General features: G+C 35.6%; 2 protein-coding genes across 4 annotated transcripts; both read right to left on the reverse strand.

Annotated features, from left to right (window-relative positions):
- Positions 1–4,864: 4,864 nt before the first annotated feature.
- Positions 4,865–7,669, reverse strand: LOC108330699 (uncharacterized). Of its 2 annotated transcripts, none has more exons than XM_017565209.2 (3): positions 7,436–7,669; positions 6,101–6,271; positions 4,865–5,248 (listed from the first exon to the last, which is right to left on the reverse strand). In XM_017565209.2, the coding sequence occupies exons 1-3, from the start codon at positions 7,489–7,491 to the stop codon at positions 4,999–5,001; spliced, it is 477 nt and encodes a 158-aa protein (XP_017420698.1). In that variant the 5' UTR covers positions 7,492–7,669; the 3' UTR covers positions 4,865–4,998. The 2 variants fall into 2 exon arrangements, with proteins under 2 accessions (XP_017420698.1, XP_017420697.1); XM_017565208.2 differs by having other exon boundaries at positions 6,101–6,260; positions 7,436–7,668.
- A 701-nt stretch (positions 7,670–8,370) lies between these two features.
- LOC108331485 (MAG2-interacting protein 2) lies at positions 8,371–19,993 on the reverse strand. Of its 2 annotated transcripts, XM_017566189.2 has the most exons (12): positions 19,777–19,993; positions 19,643–19,691; positions 19,388–19,561; positions 19,086–19,287; positions 18,721–18,896; positions 16,479–17,478; positions 14,792–15,762; positions 14,103–14,191; positions 13,575–13,934; positions 11,982–13,206; positions 11,541–11,806; positions 8,371–11,192 (listed from the first exon to the last, which is right to left on the reverse strand). In XM_017566189.2, the coding sequence occupies exons 1-12, from the start codon at positions 19,858–19,860 to the stop codon at positions 8,604–8,606; spliced, it is 7,185 nt and encodes a 2,394-aa protein (XP_017421678.1). In that variant the 5' UTR covers positions 19,861–19,993; the 3' UTR covers positions 8,371–8,603. The 2 variants fall into 2 exon arrangements, with proteins under 2 accessions (XP_017421678.1, XP_017421679.1); XM_017566190.2 differs by lacking the exons at positions 18,721–18,896; positions 19,086–19,287; positions 19,388–19,561; positions 19,643–19,691; positions 19,777–19,993 and having other exon boundaries at positions 16,479–17,129; positions 17,218–17,357.
- Positions 19,994–25,374: the final 5,381 nt, after the last annotated feature.

The raw sequence follows: 25,374 nt of genomic DNA on the forward strand, positions 1-25,374 counted from the left end.
CCAACGCCTACAACTATCACCATTATGCGCACCATTTTAAAGATGTAATGACAAAGGTCAAAAGGCAAAAATATCTCTGAAAGTATTATTATACCGAAAGTTTCTTTTCCATAAGGAAAGAAGGTTACCACACCATAACAAGTCAGAAAAACAAAATGTAACAAACCTTTTTTTTTCCCTCTCATTTACATAATTATTTCTACCTCACACATAATCTTTTTATATGGAAATTGACTCTTCTCATAATTATACCTGTACATTTGTCCTTAAGGTTGAAATCAAGATAAGCGTTTTGCACGTAAGAAAGATCTTTCCAAGTAGCATGTTGATTATTAATATTATTCTAATGTACCAAAATCTGAGAAATATGTTGGCTACGTGCAAAATCTCATGTTGTAATATAAGATCTCCTTTCGAAGTGTTCTAATGTATCAAAATCTGAGAAATATGTTGGCTGCCTGCAAAATATCATGTTGTAATATAAGATCCCCTTTCAAAGAAGTGAAATATATGATTTTTTTATGAACACCGTGGTAAGATTTCAACTACGACACATGAAAAACAGGATAAATTCGAGTAGTTGAAGGCAACAACATCTTGTAAGCCACCAGACCAATACATTGGATAATAGGAAAAGGACCAAAGTATCACATACTCAATTTCGAAGTTTGTCTATAAGGTTGGAGCTTAACCAACACCATATCTCTCACTTTGAATTCCATATGACGTTTCCTCTAATTTGTTTGGTTCTTCATATACTGTTGTTGGGCTTTATGCAAATTGTCTTTTAATTGATGTAGAACATCATCACGTTGTTGCAACAATTCCTGCAAAGTAAGAGGATCCTTTGAATCTGTAACATGCTTATCAATCTTAGGAGAATCTCGACCATAAACTACTTTGAATGGCGTCATACCCATATTGAGGTGGTACGAAGTATTATACCAAAATTATGCCCAAGGTAACAATTTCAGCCACATCTTTGGATTGTCATAAGCAAAACAACGTAAATACATTTCTAAAAAACAATTAACAACTTCATATTGATATAAGATTGAGGATGGTATGCAATGCTCATGGCTAAAGAAGTGCCACTCAACTGGAAGAGTTGTTTCCAGAATTGACTCATAAAAACTTTGTTTTTATTATATACAATAAACATAAGAAATCCATGCAATTTCACCACTGTTTGCATGAACAATTCAACTACTTGCACACTAGTGTAATCTGCTTTTAAAGGAGCAAAAGGACATACTTAGAAAGTCTATCAACCACTACCATGATCATTGTAAAACCACAAGCATTGAGTAGCTCGTGATGAAATCCATCGCTATATCATCCCATATTTGTGTTGGAATGGGAAGATGATGCAATAAGCTGGAATGTAGTGTATTAGAAGACTTAGCATGTTGACAAATGAGACATTGTTTAACAAAATCAGTTATGTCTTTATGCAGACCTTGTCAGTGAAGTTGTGTAGCAATCCGAGATACATTTCTTGCAACACCCGAGTGTTTGCCAAGTGGAGAAGAGTGAAATTCATATAATATGTGTTGAATCAAGTCACGATTCCTAGGAATAACTAGTCTACCATTCCAGTATAACAATTCATAATGTATGGAATAATTAGGGTGAGGAGGGGTACCCTTGTGACATAACTCATGAATGTTGTTTAATTCCGTATTTGTTGCAATCACACACAATATGGGTAGAATTGCGAAGTTTGGTTGAGACCATGCCATGAAAAAGGATCCAAACAAAGCATTTGCTGCCAAATTGTCCTTCGGTTTGTACTCGATAGTAAAGTCGTAGCCTAACAACTTATGCAATAAAGACTGTTGTTCATACGTTTGTAATGACTGCTGGTTAAGGCTCCTGAGACTCTTCTAATTTGTCCTAATTAAGAACTTGTGCCCCAGAAGGTAATGTTTGAATTTTTCTATCGCTTCAGTGATGACATATAGTTCCCGCGTATAAGATGATTGTTTCTGAAGTCTGGGGTTTGATTTCTTCGAAAAGACAACAAATGGATGATTGTTTTGACTAAGCACGACTTCTATACCAGTCCTTGATGCATACGTTTCTAATACAAAAGCCATAGAAAAATCTGGAATAACGAATACTGGAGCGTAAGTTAAAGCGAATTTGAGTGTTTCAAAAGTTGTAGTAACAACAACATCCCATTTAAAGTTGTCTTTCTTGAGCAAATTTGTCAAAGGAGATGCAATAGATGCATAACCCTTGATAAACTTCCTATAATAACCCGTAAGACCCAAAAATCCCCTTAATTGCTTGACCTGAAACAGTGTATCCTAAGTATTCCACTTGAGTAAGACCAAATGAACACTTAGATAACTTGGAAAGCAATTTGTGCTTCCCTAGTAATTACAAGACAATTTCTACTTGTTGTAAATGAGAATACCATCTTGGACTATATACTAGTACGTCGTAAAAAAAAACCAACATAGATTTCCTCAACATATCTTGAAAGGTTTCATTGATCAAGCACTAGAGTGTAGCTAAAGCATTCGTCAACCCAAATGACATTACAAGCCATTCGTAGTGCCCATCATGTGTTCTGAATGCTGTCTTATATCGGTCTTCCTTTTTAAACAAGATTTGATGATAGCCAGACTAGAGATCAAGCTTAGAAAAATATTGAGTCCTAAATAACTCATCAATTAACTCATCGACAGTGGGAATGAGAAAATTGTCTTTAATGGTTATGGCATTTAAGGCTCGATAGTCGGTACAAAATCTCCAAGTACCATCTTTCTTCTTAACTAATACAATTGATGAAGAGAAGGGGCTACTATTGGGCATTATAATGCCTTTTTCTAACATCTCTCTGACCATCTTCTCAATTTATTCCTTTTGACTGTGAGGGTATCTATAGGGTCTAACCTTAATAGGACTAGCTCTTGTAATCAAAGAAATATAATGATCGTTTGATTTACTAGGAGGAAGACTAGTAGGAACCGCAAAAACATCATGACATGTATGCAAAAGTAATGCTAATTTAGGGTCCAAATTCTCAGGTAATTGCAGCCCGTGATCAACAATACAATGAGGTTGCTAAAACTGTAGTGTAAATAGTTCAATATGGCACGAGTCCTTTGAAATCTCCAAAGATGATGTATTGGGCTAGAGTTGGAAGTTGTGGTTTATCACCTGAAGTGTAATAGAAGTTACCTTCCACAAAGAACTTCAATGTCAAAGCCCTGTAGTAAAAAGTATGGGGCCCAAAGTAGCTAACTAATATGCCCTTATGACCAAATCTGCACTCGAGATTGACAATAAGTAAATTGGTAGTTTTAAAGAGTGCCCTTGGATCTAGACGTCAACTACCCTCACCCTATCGTCCACAGTTAAGAAATTGCCTTTACCGACTAAGACTTGAAATCCAGTAGTGTGTTCAATAACTAATTTCAAACAATAGGCAAGTTACGATTGCAAGAAGTTATCTGAACTATCACTATCAAGTAGTACTTGAATGGTGACTCATTGACAGTACCTTGAAATCGCATAGTACCAATGTTTGAGGCTCCTTTGAGAGCATTAAAAAAAAGGTGATGATCGTGGTTTAGTGATTGCATGAGAGGAATATTGACTACATCAGGTGGTTCAGGTTCCAGTTTGAAGTCCTCCTATTCCTCTAGTTGTAACAACAAATATTGTTTATTGGGACTTCTATGGCTAGTCGAAAATTTCTCATCACAAGATAAACATAATCCCTTCTCCTGGCGCTATTGCATTTATGTAGACATTTTTTAACATTGGCAAACTTAATTGATTAGGTTAGGCTCTCAAAATGAGTAGAATATTCCATATGTTGAGATTCCATCACTTCTAAAATTCACTTGACATCTGAGACAACTCTTTCAAATGAGTGATTTCAACCATGAATGAAAGTGAAGAATGAAAGCACCAATGTAATGACAAAGATAAAAAGACAAAGTATCATTTAAGAGAAAAACTCTGAAAGTATTATTATACTAAAAGTTTCTTTTCGCGTATGAAAGAAGGTTACTGCACCATGATAATAACTACATAAACAAATAAGAGAAAAACATAATGTAACAAACATTCTCCTCCTTTTTTTTTTCACTCTCAAATTTATATAACTATTTTCACCTCATACATAATTTTTCATATGAAAATTGGTCCTTCTCATCTTTGCACTTTTTCTATTATCCACAATTATAAGATTATTTGTTACTTGTTCATTCTTTCTAACAAAATTATTCTCCTCTAGTTTCTTTTCTTGAATTGCCATTAAGCTATTACTACTTGTGACAAAAGATTATCAGATATTATTATTTTAGATAGACTTACGAATGATTTTGTATGTATCTTGATAAAATACATTTTCTTCGAGTCCATGATACCATACCATAAAATAAAAGGAATTGCACAATTAATATAAGATTGATGGGGAAGGATTTGCGTAGCCTCAAACTTTTTAATCCTTTCCGGTCACAAACCGCGTTCCATCGTGCTTTTCATCAACTTTACTTTCAAATAAATTTATTATATTTAAATGTTTTTATTTTTAAGCAAGTTTATTATGTAGTGACCAAACTATTTAAATCAATACAAAATGTCACTTTCTATTACTTTTTGGATCAACATTAATTTTATATAAAAACATAGCATTTATATATATTTTTTTTAAAATTAACTCGTGCCATACTTAATAATTTTCATCATTTCTGTCATGAACCTGAACACAGTCCAACTCTTTTAATAAAATTTAGTAATTTCAATTATAAAATAGTAGCTTTAGCTTGTTCCATATTGATCGCAGCGCTAGGTAGAGAGGCAAAATGATAGAAGCAATGAAGGTCCTCATAATTCTCATGACTTATATGAAAAGGCTAAATTATTGAAATAACTGAATACATTGTTTGATAAGTATATTATATATACATGAAATAATGGTTAGGTACAAAGAAGTTTTCCAGTGAACTTGAGTGGTGGATTGAATGGTAGAGACTATCATCTGACACGGCTACGTTTGGCTTCTGCAGAAGCAACTTCCAAATCTCCTATGAAAAAAAGGATTTTGTCCAAAATTCCACGACATGATCTCTCTTCAGCTAGACAGCTTTCTCCATTGAATTCAATTTCTGAATGGAAGCTTTGAGCGGTTTCTTTTTCCTGATTTTTTCTTGAACCCAGATGTCTCTGTATCTCTCCTTGGTGAACAAGATAGTAGTCACTGCCTTCTCTAATAATCTTCAAACCCCTATTTTATCAAACATCAAATAAAGTATTTCCCTTCATATCAGAGTCTTATCATTGTTGCAAAAGCTGAGATCAATATTCATGTCTCAACTCAAATCCAAAACAGTTTTGAGACAAAAATTGGTTTTTGTTGAATAATATTGATTCATGTTAGAGCCTAAACTAGTTCTAGGTAGGAGGAATTCGATACATCAATGTTTTAGTTGCAAATATAACCAATAATTTTAAAATCAAACCGCTAAAAGTATTGGTTTAGTGTTTAATGGTCAAACACTCATTCTTAATAAAATAATTGCAACAATTAAAGGGCACATAAGTTATCCTAAAGAAACAAAATACTGTAAATTTATTTCAAAATAAGTACATTTTTATATACAGTGAATATAAAAGATGGTTTCAAAATCACAAATAAGTCCATTTTAATTTATAGAAAAAAAAAGATTCACTTAATGTAAAAATTTATCCAAACACAGCCTATATCATAATACTCAGGTCTAAGTTCAAAAATTACACATCCACTAACGATAGCAAGTTTACATCTAAAAACAAACACCAATGCTTTCTTTACACTAATTTTTGTCATATTTTAAGCAAAAGGATTAAGACAACGTAGTATTAAGCTATTCTATTAAGTCTACTTTTCTGATTCTTGGACCAATTTTTTCTGAAAGTAAATTTGTGGTTTAAAACCATTCATCGAGAACGATTTATCTGTTTCCCAATCAAATCAATTAGCATTTCAAAACATGTTATTAGCAGTGTTAATGTTGAAAAGATTATAATGCATGTGATTAAGCAAGGAGAAAACAAAAGCTCCTCTGACCATCAAAAGATGAAAAATTAGAAAACTCACACTCCAATTCGATCACAACGATCTTGCACCTCATATACATCTTTCCATGATTTTGAGCCAATAGGAGCATAAAAAGCAGAATGATCTTCTCCCCATCTCTCTCTAAAAAGGTTACACCATAGATCATTGTCTGAGCCCACCAGCTTCCACTTCCTACACACTGCACAAGTGCTGCAACTTGTTTAGTTCAACCCTTATTCAAACAAGCTAATATAATTCTCAATTAAGAACTTTAACAAGTTTAAACTAATTAAAACTTGTATTATCTGGAAATTTAAACAGCATTAGGAAGCCACACATCTTCCCTACTCCACAATGTTTTTGTGATGAGCCTATGCCAAAAACTTTTGAGTGGAGTCAATTGTATTTGTGCAATAAGTGGTAGGCATCAAATGTTTGGTGAGGCTTAAAATCAAATTATCTTTTTATCACTTATCAAAACGACAATTTCAAGTGGCAAAATTTGGCCAAGCTCCAGATGTTGTCGAAGGGAGCTGTGTAAATGATTTATGTTTCTTGAAAAGTATGGTCACTGTTAGAACACGGCCAAGGGAACACAAATAACATATCTCACTGTTTCAAAGTGTAGGGAAGTTTCACACACACATACACATAGATCCGGCCACCTGATCATGGAGGAACCATGGACTCTGATATCATTTGTATAGAGAGACAACACACATACACATAGATTCTCACTGATAAGATATTGTCAGTTTTGGGTCAGGCTCTCACAGATTTGCTTTTGGTACCACTCTGAATGCCTCTTATCAATTGGAGGTATCTATAAACTCATGTTCTTCAGGAACCTTTACCAGGTAACTAATATAAGATTACTGGTTGCAGGCTGAGCAACAAGTGACAAAGGTTGCAGCCTTTATTGGTTATTTTCCCTAAATGAAACTACACAAAACGAAATTATTTTCCTGATTTTATTTTGATATGATCTGCAATAGTCACTGAGTTGCCTTCCACCTTTTGTTTCTGATGGAAAAGGTCCTCAATTCAAACATTAAAGAAAGGAAGAGCCAGTAGTTGACCTGATTCAGGGAAAACTGAACATACAAATCCACCGAAGTTAGGGGATCATATTCATCTCATGATCACTTCAATCTCAGATCCAATTCGGTGGAAAACATAACAGATTATCCAAGCCAATCAATATGAAAATTGAATCAGACGAATTGAAGAAAGTCAATTCAGATAAAATGGAAGACACTGCTGTTTTGAAACTTGGAGATCAATTGCAACACCAATTGGATTGGAAAAAAAAAATAACTTTTGCAAAGAGATAAGAACGTAAAAATGAAAAAACAGTGAGTGGGTGAGGCTGACCTTGTTGAGCAACAGAAAGATGGTAGTAATCCAAGAGACCGAATATCTTCGTACATATTTCCACAGGCAACCTCTCCATTTTCGACAACTTGAAAATAATCATAAACTCACATAATTCTTCCAAATAACACTCACGAGTTTCGTTTCCTTGGATTCTGTCTGTGCAATCATAATACTAACAAAACACTCATTTTTGTTGTTTTTTGTTAGTTGCTTCTAGTAGGAGGAATACAAGAATCCACAACAGCTTTGGTTATTTTATAATATAATATTATTATTACATTATTTTCGCGCGTAGGTATATGTTGGTGCATGCTAGCTACTCGCTCTGTCAACCATTCATTCAAGAGATCGCGTCCTACCGCTTTTATAATTATTCTTTATACAACTTTTTTTTGCTGCGCCTATATCTTTAAGAGTTTAATAGTGTAAAAAAATTATACAGTAAATTAATTAATGAAAATTAGTAATATTTTTTTTATATCCAGTACATATTTAATCCTAAACTAATTTAATTATTTACAAGTTGATGTTAGTTATTATATCATGAAGAGTAATTATCTTGAGTGTGTGTAACTGTATAAGTTCTTCATGTGTAATTAAAGTAAGGAATATTTTTGTAGCAACGTCTCAAGATATTAAAAATAATAAACGATTTGGCTAGAGCAAAAAAATCTCTATATTGTATGCCATGCCATAAATGTTTAATAAAAACTTGTATCAAGCATAGAATTTATCAATGAAAAATGCCAGATGGCCTAAGGGGCAACACTGGTTCCCTCGAACTGTGAAGCATTTTTCTCCAATGCACATTATTTATTGGATACCAATTCTTCCATACTCCTCATTCATTTGCCACTTTAATATTCTGCGCATGAAAGTAAATAAACTGATTTTTCTCCTTCTCTTCGTTTAGTAACAAACAGATGCACAAGTCTCAAAGCGAAAACAGTTAATTATTAACCAATACACAAGTCTCCGCCACTTCCGAAAATACATATATACATATACATGTATGAATTTTCAAAACTCTAACTAGCATTCTTTTGACCAAGTAAGTAACCCATCTTAATCAAATCGGAATATATGTAAATAGTAGGTCAACAAAACCCCCCGGATCTTAATCGATACAAATGCTACCGCCTAATCAAATTGAAAATGGTATCAACTAACTAGCAGAAACCAATGGCAATATGGATTGAATCAAACTACTAAGTTTGCCTCTCAAACGGCCAACGGTGTTCTTCAATGTTTTACATGTCTTCTCAACAGGGAATTCGCTTATCTGTAGCATTTGCAGCTGCATCTCCATATACCTCTTAAGACTGGCCCCGGCAATGTTAATGAGACTAAGTGATTCATTACCATGCATACATTTTGTGACTAGAAATCCGGCTAGAATATGTTGATCAGCCTTCACAAGTTCTGAAATGAAATTAGGCAAAAGGATCCTTGTGAAAAGAAGCAACTGATTCTCATGATCTTCATTGTTGTGAATTCCTCTACCTGACACCAGAGCTTGTTGAGATTGACTGGATAAATTTCCAACCAAATAGCAGATATAAGAGAAAATAGTACCATAGGTAGAATCAGTGATGATAGAAGTAAGAATTCCAGAAGATAAAATTAAAATTAATAACTCGTAGTCCTTGCTCCTTGATTGAGGGATGCCTTGTTTGATGCTATCCTCAACTGCACCTAGGCACTGCAACTGTAATGTTTTGTAAGGCAGCAACAGTGACATCTTCAAAGCCAGAAAGCAATCAATGCCAAATGCCATCTGGATTAAGCTGCAGGCATCATCTTCATCAAGTAACACAGCATTAGGCTTTAAAGATGATTGATCAATAAGTCTCAGCAGATCAGTAAACCTTGAAAGGCTTATGAATTTTCTGAAAATCTCCGCCCAACACACATGCAAAGGGTGAACCAAAACAGAGTCTTCTATCTTCTCTTTCTCAGGATTATCTACTCCCTCAAGGCTTTCCCATCCCTCGTCCCAATCATCATTGTTCCAGTCATTTCCTCCATCAGTTGCTTCAGCAATGGTTTCTCCATCTTTCCCTGCAGTGAACAGTCCATCCCACTCTTCCAAAATAGCCAGAAGAGCATCAAAATGGAGATCTTCACGAGCTTCTCCACACAACCCCATAAAGCAAGACACTGCCTTGTCTGCATTCAATAGATCATCAGGGGTAATTTCTATGCTAGGAGAGATTGAGGCCGCAAGCTGAGATGATTTAAGAGCAATCAAAGTATTTGTAACCCTACTAGAAGAGTCTTTGTGATCTGGCAATGACTTGTCAACATCAGTCTCGCTCTTTCTACTAGCATAAACTGATTCATTCCATTCTTCCCATGGTTGAACATTGGCTAGTATTTCTGTAGAGAAACCCCTAATGTTTTTACCCGAGATAAATTGCATTAGCTCTAGCACAAAAACTCTGACTGAACTTGGCAACTGCAAATTATCAGAGAATTGGACCATTCTTTCCCAAATTACATGTCTAACACATTGCATAACCTTCAAGTCACCTTCTAGCTTGCTTAAAGAAGACAATATATGATACAGGTTCTGGCTCTCATGGGATCCACTGATCAATTCCGACAAAACAGCTTCAAGAATATGCAAATAAAAATGAGGAAGATCCGGAGAATCTTGGCCACTATCAGAAGCTAAACCAGAATCTGATGATGCAACGGTAAAAACCTCTGCAACAGCACCAAACCCGCAGCCAGAAAAAATCATAGCTCTGCAGAAACTATAAATTTCTGCAGAAGAATCACCTTTTAACCCACAAATGACATAGCCACATATGCTGCCCCAGCCCTGACTAGGGGAGATGATATCTTCCATTACCAATTTCATAAAAACCTTCAGGCAATTCATTAAACATTGTGGATCGAAGCAACCAGTTTCTACTGAATTTTTCTCCAATGCAATTTCTTTCATATCATCTGTCAACCTCATCCAAAAGTTCAGAAGAACAATAAGGCACTCTTGCCATGTTGAATTGTCAGGTAGGAGTCCATATGAACTGAAGAAAGGCAAAATTATGGTGAAATACTGCTTCATGATCCCCAAAGCATCAGGCCGGCTCAAAAGCTTAATATACACTTGGCACAAATCATAACTCTGTTCAAGCTTGTTTATAAAGCCTTGCAGATATTCAGGAGTTCTATTGCTAGAATCAGTAGTAACTTTAGTCTCCAAATCTTTCAGCAAACTTACAACGTAATACCTGTAGACATCCTGCCATGACATGAAACCATCAGGCAATGAGTCTCCGTACATATTGACAAGAGCCTGTACCATTTTTGACAAAGCTGACATGCTACTTTCCTCAATACATGCATAAACTTCATCACTAAAGCACTCAAAGTTCAAACCATGTAGCCCAGCAATATTTTTGAAGTTCAGGTTAGGGATAAAGTATACATTTTTGCATTCTTGCTCGATGACCTTATAATATTGTGCCAAGCTTACATTGGCATTTACATGATCAACCTGCAGCACTGGCGATAAGTCTTTGGTATTTTCCTGTTGCAAGTAGCACTCTGATAACAAGCCATACACATAAGCAAGGCGAAGTTTGTTGCACCCGTCAATTGCAGGGTATACAATTGTTGAGATGGTTTCAATGGTTTTCTCACTATTACTGATAATTTCCCCTTTATAGCCTGCAACTTCAGCAGTAATATCATCATTGCTCCAAGTATCAGAAACAAGGACAGCAGTTAGGTAACGCAATAGCACCTAAAAAAAACAAAAAAAATAGGTTTCATCAGTGGATTGTATTACGTTTTGTTCAAAGAACTAGTTGACTTAAAAAGCTAAACAGTTAAGGATTGGATGAAAACAATTTTCATAATGGAGCACCCCTTCAATTGAAACCACTGATGGACGAAACTACAAGTTCACACCTACTTTACACTGATACTAATACTACTTGACACTGAATTTACCAAGAGATTACCAAAGCCAATAATAGAACTTTTACATTATATATAGGCTAAGGAACAATAAGAGACAAATAATTTCATTGTAAGCAACATTGTTTTCTTCACAGTTTACGTTTCATTGCATTCCTGCAAATCCTCATACCTCAGTACAGTTCAAGTCATACGTGTCAACCAGTTTTAAAATGTCCTTCAAAATGTGCTTTCTTTCTAACTTTACTGACTCAATGAGAGAGATAACAACATTCTCAATATAGATGGAATCCCTGGACAAAAAGCGCTCTGTCTCAACCCCGGGAATTATTTTTTCTAGTGCTCTGGAATGTTCAGTGAGACGTTTTTGTGCTTCTAACTTCAATTTCCACTCTCTCCAAAATGAGGATTGTACTTTGCCAAGTTTATCCATATCGTCTGAATAAACATAATAAAAACATTGTCTTAGTCAGTTACATATGCAAAAAAGTAAGAAAAAATAGTGGAAGAAAGAAATTCACAATCAACACAAGCATGATCATCAAACTATTTTAAATAGTTCAACTACTGAACAAATATACAATTAACAGCAAATAACAAAAAAGACAATCACCAGAACTGGGTGATGCATGCTTTTCCTTAAACCTCCTCTTCAATAGCTCCCTCCGATGAGAAGGATCAGTCTTTAGTCCAGAGTTATGTAGTAAGCTGTATGCCATCCCAACACTCATGATACTACAAATTTCTTGATAGTCTTTTCTTATTTTGAGTTGTTCTTCTATAATTTCTACCCCATTGAAGGCATCAACAAGATTCAAAAGATAGGAGCACCCCATTATATCTTCCTCTTCGGTGACTGGTGGCTCCATAATTGATTCTGCTAGAGAGGCAATCAGGTTGTCTCTTGGAGCAAATCCATTTCTTGCCAACCAGCACAAAATGGTTACCACAGCTTGCGTTCTGATATTTAGATATTGCTTTCCGGTACTGATTTTCCTATGATGCTCTCCTTTCTTACTTAATTCAATCAACCAAGGGAGCTGTGAAGCAGCAAAAGACAGAACTTTCCCATTTTCAGTCAAGATTGATGCCCAATCAGTTCGATCTCCAATAGCCAAGGTTTTCGCAACAATGGAAAGCACGTCTCTAGCTTTCTGAAGATGAACATCCTGATTGTCATCACCAATACCATCAAACTCCTGAAAACAACCATTAACATCTAGTATATTTTGAAAACTTTGATTTGGAAGGGAGTTTAAAGATGAGCCTTCTACTGAAAATTTGGAAGGATTTGTCTCTGTTGATATCATCAATATTTCACACTGGCCTTGCATATCTAGATCTTTCCATGCATGGAGAAGCTCACCAATAGATTCCTCATCACAGTGGCTTAAAGCAAACCCTAATAGCTGCTTTCGAGAGTCCACATCCATATTATCAAGGGCAGGGCCTCTTGCAATTGCAGCACATAAATCCCATACGGTACCATGTCCTTTTCTGGCCAAACCAAGACAAAGATCAAATGCCAGCTGTAAATCACCAGAAACTGCAGCTTCTCTAGCAATAGCTTCCTCAACAGCTGATATGTCATCAGCAGACCTCAAGCCAAGAAGTCTAGCAACCTCAATAAGTTCATCAACATGAAAATATGCTCCACTTTGATTTGTGATTGCCATTTTTATAATTTCCATGGGATCTTTTATTTGCCTGAATTGCATGGGCAGAATATTCACTCCAAGGTTTGGAAGTTTAGCAGTAAGTGCATCAATAATATCTGCCTCCGCCTTTACATTTCCACTACTTGGATATAGATTAAGACATTCTCTGGCCTTCCAGATCTGGAATAAATTGTAGCAACATAATTAATCAATTCATGTAGTTGAGGATTGGTTAGCATAAACATAGCTGCATATAGAAGACTATCAAGAAGAAAAAAATGGTGCTTTGAAGTGATTTAGAAGACAGTTAACAAGAGCATAATGTATATTAAAAACTCTCATTTCAATCACTATTGCAAAGTAGGTAAAAACTGAAAAAGCTACAAAAAAAAGGCTAACAAAGATGGATTATCATGAGAAAGGCTAACATAATAGTTCTTACGTTTGAGTGCATGGTTGTGATAACATGATGGATTATCATGAGAAAGGCTAACAAAGATTTTAAGCATTAGATGTTACAGATAATAAGCTGTTAAAGGCAATCTTACTTCAGAGCAAGAAAGACTCGAAGCTGAGAAGAAGTACTCCCTAGCTGCTTGAATGACAAGGCTTTCAGCCTTCTCCGAAGCCAAAGCAACTGAACTTGTACCCTTCAAGTAATTTCTTGCAAGAGAAAACTTCCCAGCTTTGAGCAGTCCTCTACAAAATTCAGTCAAAATATACTCCCGGTCCAGGAAAGGAAATGCCTTTTCCCTCAAATACTGCATATCACGCCACATGCTGGCCCATTCACTATCTGATCGGCTTGGCTGACGACGAATAAATTTAGAAAGAATAAGACGTATGATCTGTTTTACACCCTTTTCATCTGACTGAGCACCTAGGAAAAAGTTTAATGGCTTTGGGACCTGTATAGATCCATAAAACAACATAGTAAACACAACATAGCTACAAAACAATAACAAGAATTGTAGAATCATTCTACAAAATAGTGGGAAAAAAAATGTGCAATGCAAGCAATAGTGACACACATTGGTTACAAAAATTTGGTTGGGCATAGAGGTCAAAATACCAACCTGGTAAAATGCCAAAAGCCTCCCTGCTTCAATGTGACCTTCAGCAATTTTAAGTCTTCTCTCAAGGTCCTCAACTTGAGATGCACCATCTGTTCAATAATTTACTCGTAAATAGATTGGAACTAATGCAACTGAATTAGCCACATGAAATCTACACTAATTCACAACAACACATGCAGGCACACATAGATTTGCAGCATTTTTCATTGGTAAGTTTTGGGATTAAAATGATGTGCACAACTCACCTTAACAACAACACAAGTATATGTCAATCAAATATACAACACAGGCAGCAAAACAACATTGGATAACAGAATTGCAAGCATAATTCTCATCCACATTGAATGACTAAAACAAGACCTTTTCAGCACAGGAGACAATACAGTTGAAAGAAAATGATTAGGCAAGAAACACTTAGCATAATCTTGTATTCCAGGATTAACACAAACTGACAAATTTGTTACACAAGGGACCAACAAGACAAAGGATGTAAATTTTCAAAAGTTTAGAGGAAGATTAGCATGGAAAGTTACAGCCATTTTAAGATTTTTGGGTTATTTTTCATTTTAGATTAGTAGTCCACGCATCTGAAAAATATACCATGCACATTTGAAGCATTGAACGAAGATAGGTACAGAAAACTGGATTCATTACAAGACATTTTTTCCAGCTCTAATATTCAAACTCACCTTGTATTTGAGAAACTTTAGATAGTATAGCAGCCATAGTACTCCACTTATCTAGAACTGTGGACAAGTATATGCATTGCAAAGCACAATCAGCAGCTTCAACCTCAGTTTTGAAATAGTCATTACTTTGGAAGTTTCTGCACCCTTCTTCAATTACCACCAAGCATATGTCCAATCTATTCTCCTCAGAAGTGTCCTTCAACCATCTGACTAAAAATGATTCCTCTATATTTCGATTTGTACAATCAGAAACAGTGACATTTCCAAGTAAGGATACCTTGCGAAACTTTTCACACAGAAATGGAATGGCTCTATTGTGTAACCTTTCAGTTACATTTTCCTCTTTCACTCCCTTAAGCAAAAATTTAAATTTTTCATAGTCTGACAATTCTAACCACTTGGCAAGATTCATGCTGAAGCCCATTTCACTATCATCATCATTGGAGTAAATAATTTGATTCAAGTATAACACATCATGATGGAACGGTTGTAATTCAGATATGCCTTTGCGAAGGGCAAACTCAAGCAGGCTGAGGCAATTATCCAGCTGTCCACTAAAATCATCCATCACTCTTGCTCTATTTGTATACCAGTTTGAGAGCTCATCAATTGAAGGCCAAGAAAATCCATGGAAATGCTTAACAAAAGGTTCAGTTTTGACTTGTATTAGAATGTCATGGTTTTTAACTGATGCATTGATGAAGTGAACCATCTTCTCACATTCAACCCAATCATCTTGCCTCACAGCAAAACCAGACGGGGGAGACCTCCCAGGAAGAAGCTGCCCATACATTTGTACAGGAACAGTTTCTGGGATGGCAGCTAAAATTTCCAACATAAATAGAGACAAAGAATATGGATGACGCTTGAAGAGCAAGTTTAGTGCTCCAATTTTTCCACTCTCAGCAAGTGATATGGCAGCCTCATTAACAGGCATAATGCGGAATTTGCTATATTCCTGCACAGAAAACCTGCAGAAAACTGTGTCAATGAACTTTGAGTCAGTGGAAACCATAAGAATTATTGAACAATAGCAAATGATCAAATATCCTATCGGTCATTCATTCTAAATCAATAATATGGTCATCTTTTGGAATTATGTATATATACACACCTCTTAAGGTTTTGTTAACGTGCTATGGTTCAAGGAAATGGATATTTGCAACATTGTCAACAAAAGGAAATAAATAGATCAAAGCACGTTCAAGTTTTTAATTGTTGCAATCACATCCTGGAAGTTGATCTTAAGGAACTTAACATTAAGATTTAAGAAAAGATTAACAAAATCCAAAATTTCAGCTTAAAGACTGGTTTTCTTTTGTTAGTGTGTGTGTTCACCAGTGTACTGTAAACAAACTGAGAAAATAGATGGTAGTGAATTTAACCAAATTACCATTTATTCAATATTCCTCCCACGAGAATATGCTGAGGTATTTGACAACTAGGCCTAATTCATGTTTACTCTATCCTATGCTTTGCTTCTGTTAAAGAGGATTCTCATTTCCCTATCCTCCACGTTTTTTAATTGGCAAATTTCCCTATCCTCTGTGCTAACTTATCTTCTTCTCAATGATATTTCAATTTTAATAAAAAATAGAAAAAGAAACACATGTAGAAAAAACTTCTAGATTTAACAAAAGCATAAAAAATATAATTTATTTTAACAAAATAGACATCTGTAACTTGCCTGCCCATGTTTATTCCAAGGTATGTTTCCAGCCTGTCTCTAAATTGTAAGATTTGAAGTCTGGCAAGTCGAAGATTCCAGACTTTACTAGAATTATCATCATCTACTTCTGAGAATTTATGATGGTCAGTGATGCGTAGACCATAATCTAGCAAAGCCTTCACAGCATCTTCTGTCACTCCAATTCTATCAATACATTCTGAAAGTACAAAATTTTTATCCTTAATATTTGACAAAATGTTTTTTATTTCATTTACTCCATGGCTAGAATTCAACCACTGTGACTTCAGAACTTCGTCTTTATCCAATCGATGACTATCAGCGAAATCCAGTGCAGACTGATATTTTTTCTTGCTAATCAGTATACTATACATTTCAGGGACAGTCTTCTCAGTAAATGAAACAAGGTGCCAGAGAAATCTAGAAAGGTGAAATTGATTAGGCCTATCTTCAATTATCCAATCTGTCTGATGCAACTCTTCTGTTGATCCAACATGCAAAGCATCACCTTCTTTCGATGATTGACTTGCTAAAAGAAAAACACAGCCCTTATATTTCAGTGCTCTTTCCAGAACAGGTAAAAAATATGCATGATCCTCTTCTGGAACTATAGAACCACTAAGGATGTCAATCAACATAACCACACCACTCCTGTTTACAATTGCAAGGATATGGTCACACCACCAAGTAAAATCCATAAAACCCACACAAGATTTGTTCACTCCATTTGATAAATTACCAGACGTTGGTGAATCATCTCTCTCTCCCAAGACAAACCGGGAGAGTGTGAGGCCTTCTTTGTCCAGCTTAAAAATATGCAAGCACCCTGTTAAATCCAGAGTAGCAACGAATGAAGCCTGTGGTGAGATTAGCACCTTTGCATATGTCAGTAGACCTCTGTAATCTTTTGGCTTTAAATATAATCCCTCAAATTGCAAAGAGAACAACTGCTCCAGTTCTGTATTTGAATTCCTCCGCAACAGAGAAAGATGGCTAGATCCTGAAGATATATACATAAGTAATCAGTGAAGAACTTGGAAAAATAATGTTTAATAGATATTAATGACTTGTAGAAACACTACATTCTATTATCCATATTTCAAGAATACCTGATTAATAAAATAGGAAATATTGTTAGAGAATATAATGGAAGAAGTACAGGTGCAGATGATAAAATATGTTTTTGAAATTTGAATCAAGCACACAATATAAGTTCATTAATGGAATTACTCATGTTCATTATCCAAATAAAAAATATAGTTTTCCATGTGTATTCTAAGGCTTGAAATCACTGAAATAATCTCTTCCCAAATTAAACAACAGTGACAAAATCCTATTTGGTGGGTCAACTACATGGGTCAAACAATGCTAGAATGTTCTAATGTGAATTATGTCCATGAGACCACAGACCTCTAGCTCCAAATCCTTCTCCATAGTTTTGATGTAGTTTTTCTTAGTCTTCCTCTGGCTCTAATAGGGCTAATCTCCACATAACCTACTCTCCTTTCTTGGACTTCTATTAGTCTCTTCACATATTCCTGAACCAACTAAGGCAAGATTTTAGTGTCTAATACGATCACTTCTAATCCTATCTTTCCTAGTTAGGTTCACTTTTCAAACCCAACATTCTCATCTCTACTACATTGAGTATAAAATAGAAAAATTAGAATATGTACGTAATGTAAGATACATATTTACAGTTTAGACCCTTAATTAGATATTTTTAATATGGAATTAAACATGTAAAAACTTTAATTGTTCGTTAATATGGTCCAAACCTTCTAGTAAACAAAAGCCCACCAATACTTTTTATTGGATTTACTATAATTATTTAAACTAACAACCAACTTCTCATATTATAAAGAAAAAGTCTTTTTTTTACTGCAGAAGAAGTAAAGGTTCATAATGAAAACAAGGTTTCTTTTGCTTTTGAAAATATTTATCAAGATATTCCACTTATTGCTTTGTTTACCCTTGCAAAATTGGCTGAAATGGATCAGGTGAAAGGTTAACCCATGACACTAACAGAAGCAAATATCCAAAACCCATCCACATTTCCTGCATAATCTTTCACCATGTAGAGAGCGAAGTTTCTTCCAGTATCAGATCAGCAGTCAGAAGTAAAAGGGAGCCTACATTGATTTGTCTATAATAAATAATATAATAACTCAACCTAAATTCAGAACCCACACTTACATAACAGAGAATAATTGAGAAAATAACCAACCAAAAACATACATACCAGAGTTCTTGTGAACAGCCACAAAAAGGTTAAGTTCACTATGGTGATCAAGGCAGAAAATATTGTTGCAAATATCAATCGTGCGATTCGAAATGTAATTTCGAAAGGTAGAGCCCCTCTGGCCACGGCTGATCTCAATTTTCTGAACCAAACCATCTGATGTAATAACGGAGAACCTACACCTCAAAAAGTGCAACATTTCAAACCGACATTCCATCTCCTACGCCAAGTAGTTCTCAACAATAAACATTTTGAAACAATTACAGAATGGCCATATTTTCGAGATCAGCAACAAAATAATCACATTTCCCATTCCTTGTAAGTTGTATGGTATATAAAAACACAGAAAAAGAAAAGAAACTTACAAGTAAGACTCGCTTGTATCCAAATCGACATCAGAAAATAGGGAAACAATTGGAGAAGAGACTTTCAGATTTTTCTTCGAGATTTCTGCGACAACTACGCCACTGAATTTGATAAAATAGAGTGTATCAGAGTCGTCCGCAACTCCAAGAACTTCTTCATCTTCAGACCAAGTTCCTAAACTAAACGTAGCAAGACTAGTACCTAAGGAACCAATTGCTTATCAGAATCTAATTGCGTTTCCACCATTCAGTACAAAACAAATTTCAGAGAGAAATTAAATAAACAAATTAATAAATCTCACTGGTGAAAATGGCGCATGGATGTTGATAGTCGTCCTCTTTACTAAAAATCGATATCCGATTTCCCGCGGCAACTGCAACGTGTTTGGCTGTGGCGGAAACGAACAGCGACACCAATCTTCTGAGTCTCTTCGGTTGCTTGTATTCAGTCCATTTATCTTTGAGACGGCTCACACCTTCAGGAAGAAACATTAGTTGGATCCAAACAACAAGCGCTGATCAGGATTGAACGAAGTCAAACAGAAGGCGAGAGTTACCTCGAGAAGAAAGCAAGGAGAAGAACGTAGCCTTGGCGCTTTCGTTTGCCTGAAATGGAAGAATGGTGAACGAAAGCGAGGGAATTAGAGCGCCAATATGAATAGAAGAAAGAAAAGAGGGAGAAGAGTGTGACCTGTTGTTGGAGATGGAGATGGTCTTGGTGTTGAGGAGGGTAATTGGAAGCGTGATGTCGCGTCTCGTAGAGCACCACCTCCATGTGGAAATCGTTACTGTGTCTTCTCCAAAACCCCGCACCTCAAAAACTGCACCGCGTTCGAGTAACAAAGCCGGAGATAGCTGACTTCCGTCTTCCGTTTCGGTGGTTCATTCCCATTTCTCGATCATCGCCATTTTCTGTACGGAATATCCTAATTGGGCCACCGCTCCCATCTAAGCCCATTTTTTCCTGTAATTTGAACCTGCACCCCCTGAAAGGGGTTTTCTTACTGCACCTCTTTCTTTCTTCCTGCACCCCCTAAATAATAAAATCTCAACTTTACCCCTCAGTGAAAGTGAAAACCTAATCCTAAATTCTCTTTCCGCTCATTCTCTTGCATCGCACCTCATGCGCCTCTCATTCTCCTACGAGTTTTGTTGCGCCTCCTTTCCTCATTCTCCTTAATAGAATTTTTCAATTGTTCCAACGTTTCCAACTCTTGCAAATTAGACATGTTAGAACCCTACCCCGACATGTCCTTCTCATGTAGCCTCTTCACATTCAACATTTGCATAGGGGAAGGACAACCCTGAGATGTTCGGTCCCATGAATATGAACCTTCAACCTATAAGTCAAAACGATGATGGTTGATATCAACATCAAATCGAATGTGTTAATAGGAGTTTTAGGAATATAAAGAAGTGAAAAACTCCTAAAAAGAAAAATAATAGAATCTAAAAGTTTTATTGTTTCGTGCCAAATTACAAGAGAATGAAAGTGCCAAAATATTGTTTGTAAAAAGGATCTCATACCTTAAAAATAAAATTTTGACAACTTTTTGACAATGTCACGTGTTATTCAGTTATTAGCTCATTTCAATATCATTTTTTAATCCAAAAAAGTGACGAAGAATTAGAGATAAGCTTGAAATTGGTTTTTCTAAAATATCCTACTACACTTTTTTGAAAAGATGTTCTTATCTTCTTCTTCTCTTTGTTCTCTCTCCATTGTGTGTATATGGTGTGTCCATTTTTTGGCAATTTATCTACCACGCCGACAGTTTTCCCCTTTAGTCTACCATCTTTGACATGGCAATGTTGTCCTTTATCCTTTTTTCGACAACCCATTTTCCTTTTTGTGTTGTGTGTAGTGAAATGGAGAAATATGATAAATGTGATCATGACATAAGGTATGAATGATTGATTTTGACCATATTCCTCGAAACACATGTTTTTAAATATTTTTAAGAAATAAATTTATATAAATATAAAAATAGAACATTATAGATGCTAAAACCCATTAAAAAAAGAGAGAACTATTTACGAAGTTATATCTCTAAACATTATCATTATTACATCTCCTACATATCCAAATATTTAACATAATTTTTCTTTCCATATCTTGGAATTCTTCTCTTTCATGTCAAGACCCATATAAGATATAAAATTGATCTTTAATAAGATTTCTAATATATTTGTGGTTTAAAGTGAGACATTGAGACATGTTTCTAAATACTCTTATTAAACTTGTCCCAATTAGTATTCCTAAGTAAATGGTAATTTAAATATACTAATATACTTTTCATGAATCTCACCTCCATTTTTATGTTATAAAACATATTCTGAAAGGAACTTCAAAGCGGTCCATAATCTGTGTTAAAGTAAAATATCATGTCATTAACATTTTTTTTTGTCAATTTTAACACCTAAAACCATTGTTTTTACTTTCTTTCATTGGATTATTTAGTTGAGCAAGTAGGATTAGTTGTACTAATTATTTTTTTCATTTTGAATTATTTTGCTCAACTTTCATTAACAAATATAAATATTGTATTTTACTCTAACTACCTTTTAATCCAACTTACCAATTTCTCACATATTCAAATGTCTTAATTTATCATATAAAAGTTTTCACCTACTCCTATATTCTTTTTAATCTACTTTAAATATAATATATTGTACTTTTTCACTCCTAATATTGAATAGGCTTAATAGTATTGATGGTCTCTATTTTTGTCAGGTTTGTTCAAAATGGTCCTAATTTTTTTTTTCTGTTCAATGTTGACCTAAAGAATATAATTTATATTCACTTTAGTCCTTTTTGCATATGGTGTTTAAATTGTTAACTGTCCACTGTCCAACTATGCAAAACCCAAATGAGATGGCATTTAGAAGCTGCCATGTCACCATCTTCTTCAACCTTCAGCCCAAACAGAAACTGAAACCATCTCTAGCAACCTAACCCTAGCGTCGCCACACCTAAACCCTCAGGCCGCCACCGCAATCACCAAAGACCTTCAAACGCAACCCAAAAGACCATCACCAGGACGCCGATGCGACCACCTCCACGTGTAACACCCCTTACGGAGAGCCACTATAAAATAACAAAATCCAAAATTTTAGGCCAGTATTTTTTTTTTAAATTAACATTGCGGAACTAAACCATCAAAAGTCTAAGTGTCTTACAACATAAGGTTAAAACCTTACAAATATCAAATTCATTATTCAAAGACATAAAATTTCTTTAAAACATGATAAGTCCCCCATAGTTATTCCCATAACTCTCGTCGTGCTACTTCATCTCTGCCTCATCTGCAACGCCATCTACTCCCGTACAAGTACGATAATCGTAGGTGGAACCACAACCATAAAAGGAAAGGGTGAGTAACTAAGAACCTAACATAGCATATAATTTCAATATCAACAAATCATAACATAGATCATCCTAATCAAAACCTTACAATACATCACAGTATTAAACTCACGACTCAAATCATTTACACGAGCTTCTGTTGTTTCCTTGAATTTTGTCGTACCAAACCTGTTTCACAAAACAGGGCGATTCGAGCCGCCTTCCAATGCAACTTCAGACTTATCTCCCCGACTCCTCAAGGAATTACGAGTAAAAACTTCGGTTAGGCGCACCCACCGAGCACTATACTCACACGAGCCAAAGTCATTGGGCGAGACATCCAACCCTCTCTAGTCCCCGCGCACGAGGAAATGGTGACACTCGAACCTCAGCCTCCGCAGAGACTCAACACACTATCGTATCGCAATACGAACACCATCGATTCGACAAAAATTCTAAGGAAATGAGATAACGCTTGCTCTCACAATTTTACCATCGCAACCATCACCATCATATATAAAGTCAACCAAATTCATTCACCAACAATTAATTAAAATCACAAATAATTAAATAAATTAATTTAATTATTTTTCCTACTGATGCACCCCCGTGAAATTACTAATTTCACACTTCCATCAACTAGAACAACATTTCTAGTGCACCCCCACTTTTTAATTAATACCCAACATTAAAGAAAACACCTAATTCTAATACACCCCATTTTTACTCTAAACACACTCCCTTCTATATCTACACTTTCAAGTGGACCCCAAAACCATTAAATTACATTTTCTCTCACTTCCAAGTAGGTCCCACTTTAAGTCACTCATTTCTCACCTAAATCACTCTTTCTCACCTAAATCACTCTTTCTCTCTTCATTCTACATAACACACACCGATGCACACAACTCTCTCACTCTTTTCTTTCCTTTTCTTCTTTCTACATTAAAGTTCACGGCCCACACACTACACATAACATTTTATTTTTTATTTTCTTCTCTCTTCACTCTCCCAACCTCCATTTACGTACACACACACTTATACACTACAATTCTTTCATTTTACTCTTCTATCTTCCATTCAATACTCACGGTCTCACACCTCTCTACTCATGTTATTTTATTTTTTTCTAATCACTCTCTCCACACTCCACACTTTACGTTGCAACACACTAACCTTCCTTTCTCACTCTCTTCTTTTCACTTTACGTCAACCTTCACACACCTCCTTCTATTCTTTTCTGTCTTCAACGTATCACATGCACATAATACCCTTTTCACTCTTTCTTGTTCCTTCTTCTTCTTCTTTTCTCCACCACTTACGTGAATTTCCTCTTTCTCCCTTCCTCTTCTCTTTTGTTTTCTTCTCAACTCCAACACCAAGACTCTCCTCTTCCACTTTCCTCTTTTACATGAATTCTAGTGTGTCCATCTTCACTTCCATTCTTCTTCCTTCATGATCTTCTTCCACCCATGACACCAACTCCATTCATCTTCACTGTTTTCATCAACCCCATGTACCCCAACTTCACCAAAACACCACTTTAACTCCTCTCATTCTCATAACTCACTCTTTTCTCTTCCAACAATGGAAGAGAAATCTCAATACCCCCTTACTCATACTCTTGGTCAAAGAGTGTAAACAAGTGCCCCTCTATATATACAATTCATGCATGGTAACAATAAACAAAATACACATAATAAGAACATGATTGTAAGTGTACCCATGACACTTTTTCATACACAAGCAACACCCCCAAAGTGCCCAAACGTGTGTACCCATTATAACAACATCACTTTTCATAAAATATAAACATGTATCTACCATTATATACCCCATATAATAGCAAAACAAAAATAAACATATGAATACCCATTCTCCATGCAACAACACATGAAACTTAAACACAAAAGAAGAGTGCATGCATCAACATGTTATTTTTAATCTCAACACAAAAGAAAGAAAGCATGCAACAACATGTTATCTTCTACCCATCATACACCATGTTATATCTCAAGTTAAACCCCTTACTTTAATTCCAAGCTAGCTTTCTGTCGCAACCAGAATCGCGACGGGACGACGATCCAATAAAAGGATATTATTGAAAAGAGATTTTGGAGTCGCCACCATAGTTTATTCTGGAAAACTACGGAAAAACCATAAAATGATAAGGCATGGTCAAATAGAACCAGATTCTTGGTTCGGGAGTCGGTTACGTGTAGGGAAGGTATTAGCACCCTACAACGCCTGCCCTAAGGCAGTACCTTTAACTAAATATGCGAATGTGGATGTGGTTTTCAAAGCGTTTAACTTTCCCTTAAAATAAAACTCAAAAGAAACAAACAATATTTTTTAGCTTTTTGGGCCCGACAAGGATTGACCTTGCTCCTACGTATTCTCACGCAGAATGAGAAATCAGGGTTACGTAGTTCTTTTTAAGAAAACTGCTTGAGAAAATTGTTTGGAAAATCGTATGAGAAATTGTTACGGATAACTTGATTTGGATTTTTGGGAGAGTGAGCCTGACAAGGACTGGCCTTGCTCCTACGTATCTCCACTTTTGATGGAGAATCAAGGATCACGTAGTTCTGGCTGCAATATTGATTGTTGTTTGAAAATGTGAATGTTTTTGGTTTTTGAGGATTTTTATATTTTTTTTGGTATTTTCATTTTAGAAAAGAGAAAAGGTTTGTAGCACAAGGACGATGCGTGCGATCACACATGTGCCTAAACCTTTGAAACATATTTTTTGCGTAATGAGTACTAGGCTGATGCGTACGATCGCACGAGCACTCACACGACTTTTTTCCTTTTTATTGTTTTGCGTAATGAGTACTAGGCTGATGCGTACGATCGCACGAGCACTCACACGGCTTTTATTTCTTTTGTTTTGCGTAATGAGTACTAGGCTGATGCGTACGATCGCACGAGCACTCACACGGC

This window comes from Vigna angularis, chromosome 4 (genome assembly GCF_016808095.1).
Source record: "Vigna angularis cultivar LongXiaoDou No.4 chromosome 4, ASM1680809v1, whole genome shotgun sequence".
Taxonomy (NCBI): Eukaryota; Viridiplantae; Streptophyta; class Magnoliopsida; order Fabales; family Fabaceae; genus Vigna; species Vigna angularis.

Coding starts and splice junctions, on each gene's coding strand:
- LOC108330699 (XM_017565208.2), bottom strand. CDS start 7,538: ATGATTATTTTCAAGTTGTCGAAAATGGAGAGGTTGCCTGTGGAAATA. Junction 6,261..7,435: donor TCTTTCTGTTGCTCAACAAG/GTCAGCCTCACC, acceptor GCACTTGTGCAG/TGTGTAGGAAGTGGAAGCTG. Junction 5,249..6,100: donor CGTTGTGATCGAATTGGAGT/GTGAGTTTTCTA, acceptor TTGATAAAATAG/GGGTTTGAAGATTATTAGAG.
- LOC108331485 (XM_017566189.2), bottom strand. CDS start 19,860: ATGGAGGTGGTGCTCTACGAGACGCGACATCACGCTTCCAATTACCCT. Junction 19,562..19,642: donor CTCCTTGCTTTCTTCTCGAG/GTAACTCTCGCC, acceptor TTCTTCCTGAAG/GTGTGAGCCGTCTCAAAGAT. Junction 13,207..13,574: donor CGAGTCTTTCTTGCTCTGAA/GTAAGATTGCCT, acceptor AATTTATTCCAG/ATCTGGAAGGCCAGAGAATG.